A 19,560-nucleotide genomic window follows, 5' to 3' on the forward strand; every position below is an offset into this window, starting at 1 on the left:
TTTGTTAAATTTATTTCTAACCATTTTTCCCCTTTTCATCTTACTTTTTCAATGATTTTTTAAACTTCTATTTAAAAAAATTCAGCTTTACAGAAAAGTAACAAGGATAGGAGTAGTACATAGCACAACCAGATTCCCTTTTCCATAGTCATCTGTTAACATGAAGTCCAATGTATTTATTTTTCTGTGTGGTTCATACATTTTGTATACAGCTGAAGGAGTCTTTGCCCCTCTGAAAACAGAATTGTTTTCAGGGTTCCACAGTACCCTCCAGTGGCTGACCATGCCAGGTGAAGTCATGTCTGCTGGACAGCTCATGGCCTGCCAATGCATGTTTGTGACACAGGTGGGTCGTGGTTGAGGTTGGTGTGCGTTTGGCCAGATGGGATCCCAGTGAGTCCACTTGACTTTTGGCAACAACATCAGTGGTTTGACTACTTGCAAAGAGGACCTTGGCCACCCACCAACTGTTTAGCTCAGAGAATAGAGGTGCTGTGTTGCCTAGAAAACTCAGTAGCAGGTTTGGAGAAGAGAAAAAGGGGCCAAGGGCCCAGGCCTCTACATATGAAGTCCCAGCTTCCACTTTACACAAGCCCAGGACAGGGTCCTGAGAATGCTGTGAGCTCCAGGAAACTTGTCTGAGCCCCAGAGGCAGAGAGGCAGTCCTCACACTCGGGCCTCTCCACCAAGCTGCCCCAGGGTCTCTGAGATTGGGCCAGAAGCCCTGGCTAGCACTCAGGAACCGCATTCTAGTCCCCCTCCTTGACCTGCATCTGTCACTCCCCCGTCTGGGCCATCTGTAAGAGAGCTACAACTTTGGAGTCAGGCCGACTTGGGCCCAGATCTTGCCATCTTGATGACGTTGGGCAATTTACTTAATCCTTCTGGACCTGATTATTTTATTGGAAATAAAATGGAAATAATAATAGTGCCAAACTATAGTTGTCATGTGTTGATCACCTTCCCTGTGCAGGGCGAGGGAGACAGAGATAAGTGAAACAGAGTCTAGGGGAGAAGGGAAGCACAGGAAACAAAGAATCCTTAAACAGAGCAGAAGGCAATATGCACAAACACTGTGAAGAAGGTATTTGTATTCCCATTTAGCAGAGGGGGAAATTGAGGTCCATACAGATGAAGTGACTTGCTCAGGGTCACACATTTGCAACTCTCCAGGTTGACAAGGACTCATTTGTGTTCTCTAGGCCTTGGCTTGGGGTCTAGAGCCTCTAAGGCTGGAGCAGAGGCTCCACAGAGAGCTGGTAAGTGGGCATGGTGAGAAGGGGAACCAGATCAAGAAGAACTCTGGTGCCCAGATGCGTTTGGATTGGATCCTGTAGGCATTGTGGCCACTCAGTTCTTCTTCCTTATTATCTCCAGTCCATTCCCTCTCTCGGTCCCCATGGCCACCATTGGGTCAGGGCCTTTCTCCTGGATGACTGCGACGGCCTTCTCACTGGTCTTGCTCTCGTTCTGGCCACCTCCAGTTTGTTCTCCCAACAACGTGAATTTTGTAAGATAGATATTTGGTCCAGTGGTTCCCTGTCACCCCAGGATGAAACCCAATTGCCTTTAAAACCCTGCAGGGCCCTGTGGTATGGGTCGTCTGTCTGACCGTCCATTGCCATCATATTCCAGTCCTGTGCACTTGCACAGTGCGCACACTCACATGTACATGCATACTGCACCCAAGACACATTTAACTTAGTGCCTCCTCCACCTCAGGGCCTTTGCACATGTTGCCTCCTCTGCCTGAAACACTCCCTTCCTATCTCAGAGGAGATAGGATGCTTTCCCAGAGCTAAGTCAGGTCTCCCTCTTATGGCCTGCCACAGCCCCTGTGCCTTGCCCACTCACAGTACTTCTACTTCTGTGTTGAAATTGTGTTTTTACTCCTTTCTTTTCCTCAAGATTGCAAACTCTTTGAGGGCAGAACAGCATTTCCTGCTCCTACTCCCTCCTTGGGACTTGGTGCAGAGCAGGCACTCACTTTGAACGAATAAGGGATGAGGGCTGGGTATCTCCTACCTCCTTCCTCCGTCTGAGAGCCCCCAGGTGCAATGATGGCCAGAACTATTAAGACAGCAGAAACCTTTCAGGGAGTGATGGATGGTGCGACAGGCACTCGGTGCTTCCAGCCGATGCATGAGTTTTAAGAACGGATGTTTGTGGCGAGTCCAATTATGCTCTGGTTTTTGAAATGAGTCGTGTCGATGATGGCCATCCTGCCCAGTGGGACTTAGTCAATTTAGTGAGAATTAATTACAGATGAGAAACTAGCTTGCAGAGCAGTTAATATTTTAGCTCCCTGGGGTACAATGCACATGCAACCATCAGTCTTGTCTTTGCTTGTCCTTCCTTCTCTCCCTCTTCCTCTTTCTGTGGTGGTCCGGGCTGCAGGGTGACCAGATTGCAGTCTTGGCTCCCCTGTGGCTCACTCTCCTGCTAAATAAATAAGGTCTTTCTGTTAGTCAGCAAGTATAATAAAACTCCTCTGTGTCACATGCTCTGTTGGGCTTTAGAAACACAGCAGGAAACAAAACAGATGTAACCCTACTCTGAAGATGTCATAGCTAAAATATAATCACAACTGCAATGGGGATAGCACTTTACAGTTTATAAAGCAGTTTTAAGCATCAGGATGAGCCTCTCAACAGCCTCATGCTGTAGTTAGTGGTGCCATTATTTCCATTTTACAGATGAGGAAAATGAGGCTCAGATAAGTGACAGCTTGCCCACAGTCATCAGCTTCTTCTGGTGTAGCTGGGCTTGAACCTGGCACAGAGCCAATAACAATGTGTTGAAAGTCTGTCAATCAGCTGCCCAAGCCCAAGCAAAAGGAATTATCCTTCTTCATCAGGACGTTTTCTTTCTTTCTCTGGGATTCCAGGGCTGAGAAGACCCTGTAGGGCTGGAGCCTGGCTCCTAAACATGGAGACCCATAAGGAAGAATGGGAGGGTCCTCCTGCCCTTGGGTCAGCAGAGAAACCCCCACTCCAGGTTCACAATGACCCCAGTGTCCTAGAGCCAGCTGTGGGCAGAAATAAGAATTAAACGTTACCTCCCTTTCCCTCTCACTTGTAGTTCATACTTTCTTCACCCTCTGAAACATGCTTTCAGGAAAGGTTCTGATAGCTTAGGTACAATGGGATTTGATTTTTTTTTTTAACATTTATTTATTTTTGAGAGACAGAGACAGAGCATGAGTGGGGGAGGGGCAGAGAGATGGGGAGACACAGAATCCAAAGCAGGCTCCAGGCTCTGAGCTGTCAGCACAGAGCCCAACGCGGGGTTCAAACTCATGAGCTGTGAGATCATGACCTGAGCCGAAGTCAGACACCCAACCGCCTGAACCACCCAGCCACTCTTGATTTCTAATTATAGCTCAAGCATGTGGTCTCCACTTAAGGACACACACGCCTTCAACCAGAGAATCCATTCATTAGTTGAATACTCAGCCCCAAGTTTCTGACCTTGGTGATGGGGCTAGAGGTGTCCTGAAACCTTCAAACTGCACCAGACTGGGACTGATGAGGGCTGGCCTCAGGAGGAACCAGCTCATTCTCCCTCCGTGGGACCACAAGCCAGGGTGGGTGCCCTCTCCTTGTCCTCCCTGCCATCTCTGCCCAGATTCCCGGAAGGGCAGGTTACAGCAGCAGGAAGTCAGCTCTGGACTGGAAGAGGTGTTCAGGAAGCAGGGACCTTTGTCACCTCCACACCTGCTGTCCTCTGTCTGACAGCACAGCAGCCTCTTTACAGATATTGGAGGGTTCTGTGTCCTGCTCTCCATCAGTCCCTCCTTCCTTCCTACCCTCCATCTTTTCTCCTCTTTCTCCCTCTCTCCTTCTCTCTGCTTTCTCATTTTTATCTCTCCCTTTGTCTTTCTCTCTAGCCCTGTCCCATTTCCCTGCCTTTTTTTCCCAGTCCTCCCCTTCTCCTGCACTCCTTTTCTGGAGAAGACCAGAAAGACTTCCTGGAGGAGGGACTGTCCATCCTCTCAGGCATTTTCCCCTTTCAGATCTCAATGTAAAGAGACAATTCTAGCAATAAAAACTGTTCAGCAGTGGAATTAACTGTCTACGTCAGTAATGAGTTCTCTGTCAGAGAGGCAATCAAACAAGGCAGTGTGGGCATCCTTCCTGAATGTTATAAAGGTGATTTGGCCTTGATTGGGGCTGGACCACATGCCCTCTGATACTGAGGTTTTCCTGGTGTTTATTATTCCACAATTCAAGGTGGTTTCAGTATATTCCATATAATTAAAACTTCAGGCCTGGGGCTCATGCAAGAGCAGGTAGATTTGAAGATAGTTTTTTGTTGTGAGAAAGATCATTAAATTTAGTTGAATTTTTAAAGTAATGAATCACAATACAGAAATTTTAGAAAACAGAGAAGATGGGGCACCTGGGTGGCTCAGTCGGTTAAGCGTCCGACTTCGACTCAGGTCATGATCTCGCAGCTCGTGGGTTCCAGCCCCACGTCAGGCTCTGTGCTGACAGCTCAGAGCCTGGAGCCTGCGTCTGATTCTGTGTCTCCCTCTCTGCCCCTCCCCACTTGTACTCTGTCTCTCTCTGTCTCTTAAAAATAAATAAATGTAAAAAAAAATTTTTTTAAAGGAAAGAAAACAGAGAAGAAAAAAACCATTCCTAATCTTATACCCCTGACACAGCCACTGTTTACATTTCACTCCATTTCTTTTCAGCTTTTTCCTTTGTTCCTGTTTTAGACAGCCATGTCAGGGTGGAAAGACAACGGTATATCCCTTCTTGATGTCCTAACTCTAGGACACGAATATGTTTACATAGACACCATCTGCATCGTTTCCAGTGACTGCTTAACACCCCATGGAGTGGTTGCCTATGACTTCTTTAGACTTTGCTTTAAAACAACACAGTGCATGAACCTTTTCAAAGACGGATAACGGTAGAGCAGAGCTTTGTACTTCTTCAGAGAGGGAATTGCCCAACTTTTCCGAAGAAGAGCAAAACCTAAGTTCGGGAGTGAACATGCTTGAAAGCCTCCCACTGCACCAGGAGTTGTGGTGGGTGTTCTTTGGGCATCAGTTACCTGTGAACAGCAGGTGCGTGTTACCACCCCTCTTTTACAGGTGAGAACGCTGGGGTCTGAGATGCTGGCCTAAGGTCTTGTGCTATCTGTATGTAGGCCAGGGGTTCAAAGCTGCAGGGGACTTGTGCTCAGGCCTATCAACTGTGGGATGACGGGCCTTTGGGGTTTCAGGATTTCCACGGAGCTGTCATGAGGGCCTTGGATGAAATAGACCATGAGAGCAAGGACACATTGGCCAGAGAGGAGCTGAGGCGCGGCCTGAGTGAACTCCCAGCCATCCGAGACCTTCACCAGGGGATCCTGGAGGAGCTGAGGGAGAGGCTATTGCACTGGTGAGCTGTCCATGGTCTGCTGCCCCTACTTGCGTTGCACGGGGGGATGGCGTGGTTAACACCCCACCAAGTGAAACTGCGTCTCTGTTTGACCAATGCAGAAGCCGAGGTGCAGATGTTGGGTCCTTTGCCCAAAGTAAAATGAGTGTGGGAGGGTCAAGTTGGGACCACTACCCAGTGACATGATCAACGCTCACCAACTAACACCGTGCTGGTCATGAGGCTGAGTTCTCACTGTCCCATCTCCCTACCCGGCTGCAGGGAGGACCAGCAGAAGGTGGCCGATGTCTTCCTGGCCCGGGAGCAGGAGTTTGATCACCATGCTGCTCACATCCTGCAGTTCGACAGGTGTCTGAGTCTACTCAGTGAGAACTGCCTGCATTCCCCCCGGCTGGCAGCTGCTGTCCGTGAGTTTGAGGTGGGTCCCTTGGTCCTCTGAGAACCTGCTCTAAGGATCCAGGGGTGGGGTGGGCATGGAAGGGCTTACTGAAAATCAGTGGGGCTTCTTGGTAGGTCTGAGGCTGAGGGTCAGAGGGGAAGCCCTGGCTGGGAGAGGAGAGGGTGACCCAGAAGGAGGGAACACTTAGAGCCTAGGACATACCCTGTTGGGCAATTGATGACAACTCCATGAGCCCCCACCTTGGTGGGAGTTTTAGTGGCCATTCTCCTGTCCCAGTAGAAAAGCACAATGCAAGCTGGGGCCACACCCATTGGAATGACCAACAGATGGTCACTAACTGGGGATACAGTTACTGAACAGGAAAAATGAGGGTTTTTTTTCTTTTACTAATACTAGATGCAAAGCAGGGACTAGGAGTTGCATGTTACTGAATATAGCACTGACTGTGAGCCTGAAGGAATGAACTGTCACAGAAGGAATGAACTGGTGCTAATCTGGGAGGCCTTCCTGGAGGAAGGGAACCTGGTTTTAGAGCTGGGGGAGAAGTTCAGTGTGGCCAGGAAGAGGTGTGGATGGGACAGTGTATGAGGGATGCTGTGAGCTTGGTGCCCTGAGACAGGGGTCTCTGACGGAGTTTTGTCCTCTCTGTCTCTTGGGAGCAGCAGAGTCAGCAAGGAGGTGGCCAGAACGTGAAGCACCGGCTGCTGCGGGTGGTTCAGCGCCTCTTCCAGTACCAAGTGCTCCTCACAGGTGGGCCCCACAGGAGGTCAGGGTGCACTGAGGTGATGCGGGAGGGAAGGCACCTGAGGAGGGGTTCAGGTAATGGTGGCAAGCGATGTGATCATAACCTCCCCTCCCACTGTGCCGGGAATGGGCAGGGATGGGGATTGTTCTCAGTTCCTGGCTCCTGACCCTCCAGACCAGCTAGACTCTGCCACCATCTTCCCTTCAGCAAAGCTTTGGACCCTCTGCTGCCACCTTGGAAACCTTGCTTCAGTGGCCACCTTCTGTGTCTTCCTTCAGCCTCTCCCATCCTAAAACACATGAAGTCATACCTTCCCCTGTTCTGCATTTCCTCAGTGGGTGTCTCATTTCCCTAGATCTGTTCTTACCACCAAAGCCCTTCTTGGGGCCAAATCAGTGGACATTTTCCACCTTGGACCTACTGTGGCCATCTCTGTGGCTTTGCCACTGGTCACTTCCTGCTTCTCGAAAACCCTCCCATCCTGAGGCTTCTGTGATATACTCTCTCTGTGCCTCCCTCAGACCTCTCTGCTTACCCTTCTCCATCTGTGTTGACAGTCTTCCTTCCTCTACTGTTTCATAATAAATGTCAGTGTTTCTCAGGGCTCAGTCCTAGGTCCTGTTCCCTTCCTTCCCTCTTTACAATTACAAACTCTCCTCGGGGAATATCATCCCCTCCCCTACCTCTACCTGCCAGGAAGCACCACACCTCTGTCCAGACTCACTTACCCAGCTGCCTCCCAAATGGACAAAGTCCCTGGGCCTGGAGGACTGCTATTCCAGTGGGGGAGACAGATACCCACATGTAGAGATATGCATGTAATTCCAGGTAGGGACCAGGGCTGTAAGGAAAGTACATTAGGGCCAAGGGGCAGAGAATTTGTTCATCTGATTCAACAAATGTTTATTGAGCATCTACTGTGTCCCAGGCCCCGTGCTAGATGCTGGAGGTATAGTAGTGCATTAGACAGCCAAAACTCTGTGACACTGTGGAGTTTTTACTCTAACAAGGAAATAAAAATATGGTATGTCAGTGATAAGAGCTCTGAAGAAGATAAAGGGGTTTAAGGGGATGGAGGTAAAAGTGCTCTGAATTAGATACAGCACTCAGGAAGGACCTGTCTGAGGAGGTAACACTGCACAGAGATCTCAGCAAAGTGAGGACATGAACCCTCTGAAGATCTGGAAAAAGAGACTACCAAGTAGAGGGAATAGTGAGTGCAAAGGCCCTGGGGCTATTAACAGGTTTAACATGTTCCAGAAAAGAGTAAGAATGCCAGCATTGCCAGAATAAGTGAGTGACATTGGTAGGTGGCTGTAGAGAGGCCAACCCACATAGAGCCTGTGGGTATAAATGTGTTAAAGGTTTAACACGTCACACACCGCTGTGTTGATGGTCACATATGTTCCCCCAATAGACAGTGTGCTTCTCAGAGGCAGGGTTTCGCCTTGTCTGTGTCTATATGCTGAGGGCATAGCACAGTACCAGGCACACAGCAAGTGCTCAGTAGTTGTTGAATGAGTGAATGGCTAGCGGTGGTGGCAGTGATGCTGGTGATGGTCCAGGGGCCTGATTTTGTCCTAGCGTGGTGTTGTAGTAGGCTAGCAAGGGTGAGGGGATGCATACCCCATTCTTCCGGCCCTTTTCTTCCAAGTCTGGAAAGCGGCGGGGGGGTCGGCTCCTGCTGCAGACAGAGGGCCTGGTCTCCCTAGGGCAGACTGACCCCTGGCTCTTGTTCTACCTGCAGACTATTTAAACAACCTTTGTCCGGACTCAGCTGAGTACGATAACACACAGGGTAAGTGCAGCATGAACCTGGAGGATGGGGACACATTTCTCTTTGGCCCCTGTCCCCTAGCTCTGGACTCTCCACCAGTTCAGGCCCGGGACATATTCTCTTCCCTGGTAGCTAGATGTGCAGTGGACATGAGACCTCTGGGGCTTCTGAGGTTATTCCCTGCTCACCTCAACCACAGGGCTCCCTGGGATGGGCTGTCATCCAGTCAAAGGAGAAGAGGGTAATCAGCATTGGTGATAGGAGGTAGTGCCAGGTATAAAAAAGTCACCACAGTGTCCCTGTTTCCTCCCAATTCTATGTGACTGTGCCTGCATATGACCTGCCAGGACAGTCCCTATTTTAACATATTCAATTTATAGCCAAGGGAACTAAGGCACAAAGTGGTCAAATCACTGTAAAGGTCACTTAGGCAGCGGTAGCAAAGCTAGGGTTGAACCTATGACCTGACCCAGGTGTGAGAAAAATTGGTGGCACCCACATACAAGGCCCTGCAACTGTAGTGATCTTGGGGGGCAGTGGGGAGAGAGGGGAAGAAAGGAGGTGAGGATAGTGCTAGTGGACTGGCCCTCCCCAGATGGCTCGGCTACGTTCTCTGCTTCCCTCCACAGGTGCACTGACCCTCATCTCCAAAGTCACAGACCGCGCCAATGACAGCATGGAGCAAGGGGTAAGTCTGTTTCCTGGGGTTCAGGTCTAGGACCTCCTCCAACCTGCCCCGGTCTGCCTTATGATACTCCACTTTTGGAGGTGCTGCAGGCAACCATCTGTGTCGTGGGACCTTGCCAAGAGTTCTTGGCCCCTGAGTTCTGGCCCTGACACTTACTATGTGACCTCAAGTACTGTGTGTTCCTGTCCGGGTCCGTGGCATTAGGGTAGTGAGGGGAGGCTACAGACTTGTCTGAATGTGATAAGTAATGTCCAGACTGTGGTCTGAGACCACCTGCATCAGCACCTGGAGTGCCTAGTAAGCTACAGATTCCTGATAGACCTTAGCTCTTCTCAGTCAGAACATCTGGGGGTAATGTCCAGGGATGTGCATTTTTAACAAGCATTCTAGGTAAACGTTTTGCTCACAAAAGTTTGAAAACCACTCGTCCACAAGAATACGTGAGCTCTAAGTGCACGCTTGTTTCTGCCAGCAAGTGACTGTTGGACACTGATCCTGTATTTACTAGTTTTCTGCCAAGGAAGGCCAACTTATCCTACATCCCAACTCTGTTCAAGTGGCTACCTTGGTCACTTGTGTCCACATATTTTCTGTTCCACTAAGCTTTAAGTAGGCCTGAGCTTTGTGTTGAGAAGGATTCTGAGGCTGAGTCCTAGCTCGGGGGGAAAGAGTTCGGTGATCAAGTGCTGGGTTCCATGGGCAGAGGTGGGAGTGATGGTGGTATGTGCACCGAGCAGTTGCCCAGCTCTGCTGGGACAGGTACACGGAGCGTCCGCATAGTGAGTCGTCCACAGGGAGAAGAAGGGGAGGGGAGTCGCAGCCATTGGACATCCACTTTGTGCCAGACTTGCGTTGGGGGTTGGAAATACAGAGGTGAGACGTGAATCCCAGGAGGAAATCATGTGGACATGATAAGCATCATGAGGGAAAGAGAAAATGCCACATGGTTTAGAGAAGGGAGCCATCCCTCCCAGCCAGGGCTGTGACAAAAGATGATACAGGAGGTGCCCCCATGGGGAGGACACACACACCTCGAAGGCAGAGGGAGGAAAGATGTGCCAGGAAGAGGCATGGAGATGGAGAAGTGTAGGTCACGGTAGAGTTCAGAGATCCACCCAGCATGGCTGGAAGATGGGAACAGGGTAGGTGAGATTGGATGAGGGTCTGGGCAAAGAGTGCGCTGAGTGTGGAGGCTGAAGCCAGCTGGCTGTGAAAATTGGTACGTCAGACATGTTGTTATCATCGGGTCCTCTGCCTTCCTGCTCCAGGGTCCGTGAGCAACTTGCTCATGTGTGTTTTGGCATCCTGTATGTACAGTGAGATCTCCTTCAGTGTAGCCAAAGACAGAGGTGCTTTGGGGTCCCATGCCTGTCATGATATAGCAGCAGATGGGCTGGCTTCTCCACGCTTCACTTTAGCCAGGGATGCCTCTGCTTCCAAAAAGGAAAAACTAGGTCAGGAAGGGCTGGCTGTGTCTTCCCTCCTGCGGGCAAGCTCACTGCGGCACCCTCCTGTAGGAGGGGGAACTAGCGGTAGCAGCAGCCAGATGCCCTCCTGGCTTTCTCTAAGACAGGGGTTGGGTGCTGTGCCTGGCACAGGCTGGCCCTTGTCTCTCCAGCTGCCTGTGGACACCACACTGGGCCTGCTCTGGACTAGCAGCCCCTACTGCACACTTGCTGGGATCGGGCTAGGACCCTGCCTGGGTGGTGGACAAGCAGGTCCAGATGAACCCTATCCCAAGGCAGAGCTCAGTGGCTTGAGTGGCTAAAGGGTGGGCTGGGGCTCTGCCTCTCTTTCCCCATGGTCACTCCCCAGCTCAGGCCTCAACACCTCCCAACCCTGCCATTCCATTCTTCATCTGGAAGCCAGAGTAATCCTATTAAAATATATCTGATGGTGCCATTCCCCCATTTTACAAAGCCTTCTATGTTTTCACATTGCCTCTGGTCAAATCTGGGAAGTACTTACTGGTTGTGAGAACCAGGGAAGGCTTCCTGGAGGCAGGCAGCAACGTTCACATGGGTTTATGCTCCCATCAAACCATTGCCCCAACTCCCCACAAAGGTAGCTAAGCTAGAGGTATGATTTTTGAAAGAACCAGGTCCCACCACCCCAAAATGGGGCCCATCTATCTACCTGACACCTATCTGAAATGCCACCAATAAGCTCACTAGGATACTGTACTGACAGCCAAGCGTAACTGTAAATCCACTGAGCAGCCTGTTTACAGAAAACTGTTAGGTGATGGGAGAAGCATCAGGAAACATGACTCTAAGAGCTGAGCCCCAGGTAGTCCGTCCCCTGCTGTGATCACTTTTCGATGGAGGACAAGGAATAAATGTGAAAGGATGGGAAAGTCTTGGAAGTAGGAAAGGTCATCCTCACCAGCTTTTCAGGAAAGGCTGTGGCAGGTTCCCACATAGTGTCCTACTCACGGTGATCACAACTGCCTCTATTAGCCCAAGATTGTGCCCAACATTCTCCTCTAATCCTCAGGAGAGCTATTACCAGCCCAGTGTCACAAGCAAGGAAGCTGAGGCCTGGAGAGACCAGTGGCTTCACCCAGGATCACTCAGCTCTCGGCATGGGAGCCGAGTTTGAACTCGAGCCTTTCTTGGCTACCAGGCCGGACATGCCTGCACACATCACTCACAGGTTCAGACTTGCAACTTCACACACATCTGTGCATGAAAACGCATCTAGGTGCCCATGCACACAGCACCTGCTCCTCTCTCGTGACACACATAAATGTACACATGGACCGTTTTTCTCTCTTTCCCACATGTGGATTTTTCTTTTTTTGTTTGTGTCAACTCAGCCATGGGAATGTCATGAAATGTAGGGGTGGAGGTTTGGAGTTGGCTCCCGGGTTTGTGAGCACAGGGAACTCCTTCAAGGATTGGTCACAGGTTACCTCAGAGAGTGCATGCACCTTGGTTCTAATTTCAGTTACTCAGACCAAGTCTCAGGGGATTCCCTAGAAGAAAATCCCACATCTGCTTGCAGGGTCCGTCTTTCGAGGCTTTTGATCAGATTCGCCATTGAGTGTCCTCTTCCCCACAGCACGAAAGTAAACTGTCTCCCCCCAGAAGAGAGTGAGGGGACATGTGCGAGTCTGGGGTCTCCGATTTGCACCATCTGGTTTTTTTTTAATGAACTGAAAAAAATTTCTTATTGAGGTACAGTATAACCATTACTATTATTATTATTTTATTTTTTATTTTTTAAATATTTATTTTGAGAGAGAGACAGAGAGAGTGTGAACAGGGGAGGGACATAGAGAAAGGGAGACACAGAATCTGAAGCAAACTCCAGGCTCTGAGCTGTCAGCACAGAGCCCAACGTGGGGTTTGAACCCACAAACCATGAGATCATGACCTGAGCCAAAGTCAAACACTTAACTGACTGCACCCCCCAGGCGCCCCCCATCTTAACCATTATTAACACAGTCCCTCGGCATTAAGTACATTGACGTTGTTTTGTGACCATCACCACCATCCACCTTCAGAACTCTTTCTGTCTCTCCAGTTGAAACTGTTCCCATTAAACGCTAAGCCCTCATTTCCCCTCCTTCCAGCCCCTGGTGACCAACCATCCTACTTTCTGGACAGAGTTTATTGTTGAGAACATCTTAAACTTACAGAAAAAAAAATTAAGAAAGATAATACGAAGAGCTCCCATGTATCCCACACACAGTTTCTCCTATTACTAGCATCTTTATGTTAGTCAAGTACATTAAAGACCCAGTATTGATACAGTATTATTAACTAAAGTTCATTCAGGTTTCCTTCATCTTTGCCTAATGTTTGTTCCAAGTTCCCATCCAGGATATCATATCACCTTTAGTCTTCGTGTTCCCTTAGGCTCCTCTTGACTGTGATGGTTGCTCAGATTTCCCTTGTTTTTGACGACCTTGACTAATTTGAAGAATACTGGTCCAGGTATATTGTAGAATGCCCCCTATTGGAATTTCTCTGATACTTTTCTCATAAACAGACTGGGTTCATAGATTTTGGGGAGAAAGATCATGGAAGCAAAGTACCACTTTCATGACATCGTACCGAAGGTGCATACTAGCAACATGGCTTATGAGTGTTGTTGTAGACCTTGCCCACCTGGCTGCAGGTGCGCTTATCAGGTTTCTCCATTTCTTTATTTAAACTCCATAAAGTTGTCCTCTTCTCCCCTCCTAGTCCACGCTCTTTAGAAGAACGTCACTATGCACGGCCCACATTTAGGGAATGAGGAGTTATGCTTCCTCTCGTTGAGGGCAGAGCACCTACCTAAATTATGTGGAATTACGCATGGGAGATTTGTCTCTTCTCCCTTATTTATTAATGTATTTACTCATTATAAATAAATAATTTATGTTATTAAGGGCTCACAGATATTTATTTTATGTTAAGGTTATAATCTCATACCGTTTTCTTTCTTTTATTTCTCAAATTGTTCCAGTTTTGGCCATTGGGAGCTATGTCAGTTGGTTTCTCCGTACTCTCCACATATCCCCATCAATATGGATTTGGGTGGGATATTTTGGTTTGCCTATTTTTTTTTAGCACTTTCATTATTTATTTTTTTTTTTAGCACTTTCCTACTTTCTGTCACTACAAAAATCTCCAGACTCATCTTGTGTATTTCCTGCCTTAGCCTTAGAATCAGCCATTTCTCCGAGGAGTCCTGGTTCCTTCAGTTGGATTAATGGTATTAGAAACCAAGGTCTGGTCACCAAGTAGGCTATCATTTCTTTCAGGTCCTCTTACTTACAGAGCAAAGAATTATATGTGTATATAGTAACCTGTGTGTATACTCATGTCTATAGATATTTCTGTACAACCATCTGTATCTATATTAAGGTAAATATGTATCCCTACTGATAGCTCCAATTCTTTTTTTTTTTTTTAATGTTTATTTTTGAGAGAGTGCAAGTGGGGGAGGGGGAGAAAGAGGGGGACAGAAGATCTAAAGTGGGCTCTTCACTGACAGGCTGACAGCAGCAAGCCAGATGTTGGAGCTCAAACTCACTAACTGCAAAGATCATGACCTGAGCTGAAGTCAGTCAACCGACTGAGCCACCCAAGTGCCCCTGATAGCTCCAATTCTGATCACTTCTATGTGGATCATTTCAGTCTCCTCCCTCGGCTTATCTATAAATTTCCACTCTAGCAGTGAGATACCTGGGTCCCACCATCCATCACCCATTTACTTAATTGATCAGTTTACCTTCATTCTTGAAAGTTATTTTCCTGGGAAAAATATCTGGATTGACCAGTGTTTTTTTTTCCTTTTTACTATTTTAAAGATACCACTCTTATAGCCTATATAATTTCTGATAAGGAATCCACTGTAATGTTTATATTTATCCCTTTTACATAGTGTGTCCCTTTTTTCTGGCTGCCTTCAAGATCTTCTCTTTACAACTGACTTTTAGAAGTTTGACTATGATGTCTTAGTATGTGTGTTTTTGAGGGGCTGTGGATGGTATTCATCTTGTGATTCTCAGGCTTCCTGGATCTGTTGTCATTCATTAATTTTGGAAAATTGTGTTAGACGCTCTGTTCTTTCCTCCCACCTCCTGTATTCTTTTTTCTCTTTGTGTTTCAGTTTGCTTAATCTCAGCCTTCATACCTCCAAGTTCAGTCTTTCCTCAGCTGTGATCAGTTTGCTGCAAAGCCTGTCAAGGGAATTCTTCATTTCTGATATCATGTTTTTTGTTTTTAACATTTCCATTTGATTCTCTTGTATAATTTCCATCCCTGCTGAAATTCTCCACCTGTTCATGCATACTGCCTACCTTTCCCACTAGCTCCTTTAACATATTGATCGTAATTACTCTGAAGTCCCTGTCTGATGGTTCTAACATTTGTGTCACCTCTCATAAGAGGTGGTTTTGTTGAATGCTTTATTTCCTGAAAATGAGTTGGGGTACTTCCTTGCATTTTGTGTTTCTTATAATGTTCGATTGGATGCCAGGTATTATGTGTTGGAAGAATTGTAGAGAATGAGGGAAATAGTATCTACCCCAGAAGTGGGAGTGCCTCTTTTCTGATCTTGCCATTCATGTAGGGGGTGGGAGCTGAGTCAGTCCAGTCAACTAGGTGAGTTGGGTTTGGGTTTTGTTGTTGCTTTTGTCACCTTCAGAGCCCCACAGACTTCACACTCCTCCAGAAGAGGGCTGCTATTACCTGATACTGTTTGTGGGGCCTGAGATACTGGAGAGTTTTTCTCATTGTCCTTGTCTCCACCCTCAGCTTTTTTTTTTTTTTTTTAATTTTTTTTTTAACGTTTATTTATTTTTGAGACAGAGACAGAGCATGAACGGGGGAGGGTCACAGAGAGAGGGAGACAGAGAATCCGAAACAGGCTCCAGGCTCTGAGCTGTCAGCACAGAGCCCGACGCGGGGCTCAAACTCACAGACCGCGAGATCATGACCTGAGCCGAAGTCGGACACTTAACCGACTGAGCCACCCAGGCGCCCCTCCACCCTCAGCTTTTAGCAATCCCTACACCACAGAAGAGGCCTCTCTCCATGCTCTTGTCCCTTCTCAGAGGTAGACCGCTGTTTCCTGTTACTCAGTGCTTGGCTTTTAAGTGTCTGCTCTCCTGGACAGGCCTCAGTCCCAAGCAGGGCCTGCAAGCCAGGCCTTCTCTGCTTTCTGGCACCTCCTCTGCACGGTAGCCACACACGCTGCCTTGTAGCCATGGCAGGTCTTGGGCAGGCTTCTGCTTAGTATTACTGCACAATCCTGGGCCCAGTGGGTACTTTCTCTCTTCTTGGGGAAGACAGCTCTTGCTTCTGCCCTTTCCCCAGAAGCGGTGAGTGGCAGTTTGCTTGTCCTCTGGGAGTGGGTTACTCGGCCTCTCTCGGGGACTGAGGGTTTTGCACCAGAGAGGGTCCTGGGGAAGTTGGCAGGGTTTTATGCCAGCCCCCCACCCCCACCCAGTGGCAACCTGCATGCCTTCACCACCAAGGCTCCCTGCCCTGCCCCTAGTGTTCCTTGTGAGCACCTGGTGGCAGCTTTGAGAGAAGGAAGAGCTTGCAAGTGACTGCATTTTTCCTGTGTCTGGGGCTCCGTTATTCTAAACTATCCCATCAGCCCCCACCCAACCTTTCAGAATCCATTAACATTTTAGCTGCTTTCTTCTCATCCTCCTTTATGCTGGCCACCTCCTCCTGTGTGTTGCAGCAATTCATGTGTCTCATGTCTCTGAAGGGGCTTGTCAGTCTTTGGGATTCGGTTCAGTTGGTTGCCTTTTACTTCAGCCTCCAATAGGTGTGAGAAGAGTTGTGATTCTGTACGTTATCTTTTTCTAACTATTAGAGAAAAGGTGGGAGCACTGTTGCCTTGCAATTTCCCTACACACAGTTGTCACCTTATTAGTTGACTTAAGACCCTGACCCCGCATAAGGTTCAGGGGACACCTACCTCATGGGTTAAGTGCTTGTTATTTCTAGCATAATGGGGTACTGTGCAGAGGAAGGGTAGGTATGTCACTGCATACTGTGGATAGCCCAGTGAGGGACCAACAAGGAGTTCCCAGGCACACATATTTTTCTTCAAAGAACACAGATCTGTTTCTTCCCCAGGTGGAAGATTTTCTTGATTACTTTCCCTCAAAGGCCCCCCGCTGGGCTGCAATCCCAGAGAGAGTCTGGCCTTGGGCATCTGATCCCTCTGGATTAGTGATGGCTAATGCTCCAGGCCTTTCAGGGGACACAGATTGAGAAGAGGAGCCATGGCCTAGCGATAAATATGGGTATCAGCACAACAAGGGCAAGTGACTGTCCCCATGGCACACAGAAGATGGTGGTGTCAGATCGCAGGCCCAGAGGGACTAGCCTGAGTATGGGCAGTCCACATGTCTGGTACCCTGCAGGGCCAGGCTCAGATCCCAGTCCTGCCACTGACAGGAGGTCAGATTTAGGGCAAGGCCCTCCTGAACTCTGTTTTCCTCCTTTGAGGTAGAAGCAATGCCACTTCTAATAGAGGGGATAAGACTCCTTAAAGGGGTCCTGACCATCTCCCCATTGCCCTGCTTCCTCCCACAGGAAAACCTGCAGAAGCTGGTCCACATTGAGCACAGTGTTCGAGGCCAAGGCGATCTCCTCCAGCCAGGAAGGGTGAGTGCCACTGCCGCCATGGGCAGGGACAGAGGGCGGCCTGGTAGGCAGGCGGGTGAGGCTCTGATAAGACCCATTGTTCAGCTGGGCTGGTCCCAGACAGGCCTGGCTGCAGGTGCTGTTTACCCGAGGAGGGGGAGGGGGAAGGGCAGGGGGAGGGTTCTGCTGGGCTCACAAGGCCCAGGGGCTGCCTCCCCTGGGATTTTCCACTTTCTGGACCTTTAAAGAAACAGTGCCATTTGGGTTCATGTCCCTGTGGTTATTTTCACCTCTAAGAAGAAGAGACACCAAATATTTTTAGTTTAGCCCAGCATTGCTAGAAAATCAGGAAAACCATCTCCCAAAAACCATGCTCCTACAAAGCATCTTAAAAATAACATTTTTCCAGAGACAAATTTACCCACTTTTAAGCTTCCAAATGGAAAACACAAAACTCAGCTCAAAAATAGTCAAAGATGTGTTTGTTACCTGTTATGGTCAATGAAGGACAAGAGACATAGACATGAAAGGTGTTATGTTCAGGATATTTTATTCAAAATTAACAGGGATCTCATTGGTCTGAGAGTCTATAAAATCACACCTAATGGTTTGGCCTTGGCTCACCAGTTCAGTAAATATTTATTAAATATTTTCTTTATGTTAAGTAACTTTAGATATCTATTTTAATCATCCTCCGGAATTAATGAGCCTGTAGCAACCGTTCACGGGTCTTCAGCTGTTTAGCAAACCTTCATAGGCTTTGTTCTGAAGGGCTCCCCATGGCAGCAAACGAGGGAAAGAGTCACTGTCTCGACCCCTCAGAGACCAGAACAGTGTCTGGGGCTTGCTAGAAGTCAAGGCGGACTGACTGCTCCTAAGAAGCAAACATGGGCATCTCGCTAAAGCCGGGAATTCACCCATTCGTTGTTCTCTGGTACTTTGGGAGGCACCAAGATTTAAGTTTCCTGCTCGGGGCCTCCCCCCACTCTTCTTGGGCATCAGCCTGACTTCTCAGGTCTGTTTCTGTCCCCACAGGAGTTCCTGAAGGAAGGGACACTGATGAAAGTAACAGGGAAAAGCAGACGGCCCCGGCACCTGTTCCTGGTAAGTACCTGGTGCCCAGCCAAGCCCCAGGACTGTCAAATTTTGTGAAATTTTCTTGGGTCATTATTCAAAGGCAACTGGAGTGGGGGGTGGGGGGCCTAGAACAGAGCCGAATATTTAGGTTGAAGATCATTCTACAGAGCTGAGCTTTCCAGAGGTCCGAGGGCTTAACCATTGCCAACCACAGTCCTTCCCTCATTTATTATTTGAGCAATTTTAAATGGAATGTTGCCAAAATTTAATTGCCTGTGTCCCCATTTCAAACATCCTAACACTGGGAAATTCTTACACTGGAGATAGCTGTTCAACCGCCTTATCTAACACGCGCGAAAGCTGAGATCTAGAAGGGGGAGTTTCCTGGGCCAGATCTCCCAGCAGGTTGGTGGCAGAGGCCCAGAAGGGAACCAGGGTTGTGACCCCAGTCTAGCACTTTCTCCACTGTGCACAAGACAGAGTACAGTGTAACATTTCTGATGATTTGCAGCCACAGTCTGGAATACCAGGGAATGTCCAGGCCTGTTGCATGGTAACATCAACCTCTGTGGCTGTTGAGCTACAAGCAATAATTTTCCCCAATCCTATGGCCCAAAATTGTTTTGCTTTTTAAGTTCTTCTACCTGCTGGGTGTAATTTTCTCTGTTCTTCATGATTTTAACTTTCATTTTTTGTTACTGTCAGTCAAGGCTGCCCTTAAGAGCCTCTTATACTTTGTTAGGATTGTGTGAGAAGTAATAATAAACAGGCTGTAAGTGTCTAAGAACTCTGTTTCAGATATTTACTGAGCACCTCCTATGTGCTGGGCACTGGAAACAAAGAGATTAAAGTCTCATGCTGTGCCGTCAACCTTCGGTGTCTAATGTAACTACCGAGTTATGAGCATGACATGGACAGAACCTCAGGTCTATGGGAGCAAAGAGGGAGGTCAACGAGAGTCAGGGAATAAAAAGATGGACAATAGCGTCAGCAGCACTGATGTTTGTTATATGTTCACTGGTGCTACACACTGTGCTAAGTATATGTTTCCTGGAGAAATGGTACCTAGTTAAGCCCAGAAGGAAGGGTAAGAAGTCTGTCCTTCCCCCCTCCCTTTCTCCCCATTTTTCTGTCTCTCTTCCCTCCCTCATGTTCCCTCCAGCATCTAGTTGGCTTCACTGTGGCCTTTCCCTCACTCATCTCCATGCTGGGCCTGGGTCTCTCATATCCCCTCATTATTATTAGGCCATAGCTCCTGCTGAATCTGGGTCCCCTTCTTTGCTCTGTCTTAGCATAGGACCTTCATAGATATCACCTAGAGAGAGAGATGGGAGGAGGATACACAGGTTCCTGAACCAGGAACAGCCGTGATAAA

The 19,560-nt window shown here is 48.3% G+C and overlaps 1 protein-coding gene across 2 annotated transcripts in view; it reads left to right on the plus strand.

The window, feature by feature from the left end:
- The window catches only part of FGD5 (FYVE, RhoGEF and PH domain containing 5), a 122,881-nt gene that overhangs the window by 83,367 nt on the left and 19,954 nt on the right, over positions 1 to 19,560 (plus strand). Inside the window, exons 6-12 of one of the 2 annotated variants that reach the window (XM_058725886.1) lie at positions 5,236 to 5,396; positions 5,658 to 5,814; positions 6,459 to 6,546; positions 8,289 to 8,339; positions 8,948 to 9,006; positions 17,058 to 17,129; positions 18,144 to 18,212. In XM_058725886.1, the coding sequence (XP_058581869.1) occupies positions 5,236 to 5,396; positions 5,658 to 5,814; positions 6,459 to 6,546; positions 8,289 to 8,339; positions 8,948 to 9,006; positions 17,058 to 17,129; positions 18,144 to 18,212 (657 nt within the window). The remainder of the gene's footprint in view (positions 1 to 5,235; positions 5,397 to 5,657; positions 5,815 to 6,458; positions 6,547 to 8,288; positions 8,340 to 8,947; positions 9,007 to 17,057; positions 17,130 to 18,143; positions 18,213 to 19,560) is intronic. The other variant, XM_058725887.1, reaches the window with a different exon arrangement.

This window comes from Neofelis nebulosa, chromosome 4 (assembly GCF_028018385.1).
Source record: "Neofelis nebulosa isolate mNeoNeb1 chromosome 4, mNeoNeb1.pri, whole genome shotgun sequence".
Lineage (NCBI taxonomy): Eukaryota > Metazoa > Chordata > Mammalia > Carnivora > Felidae > Neofelis > Neofelis nebulosa.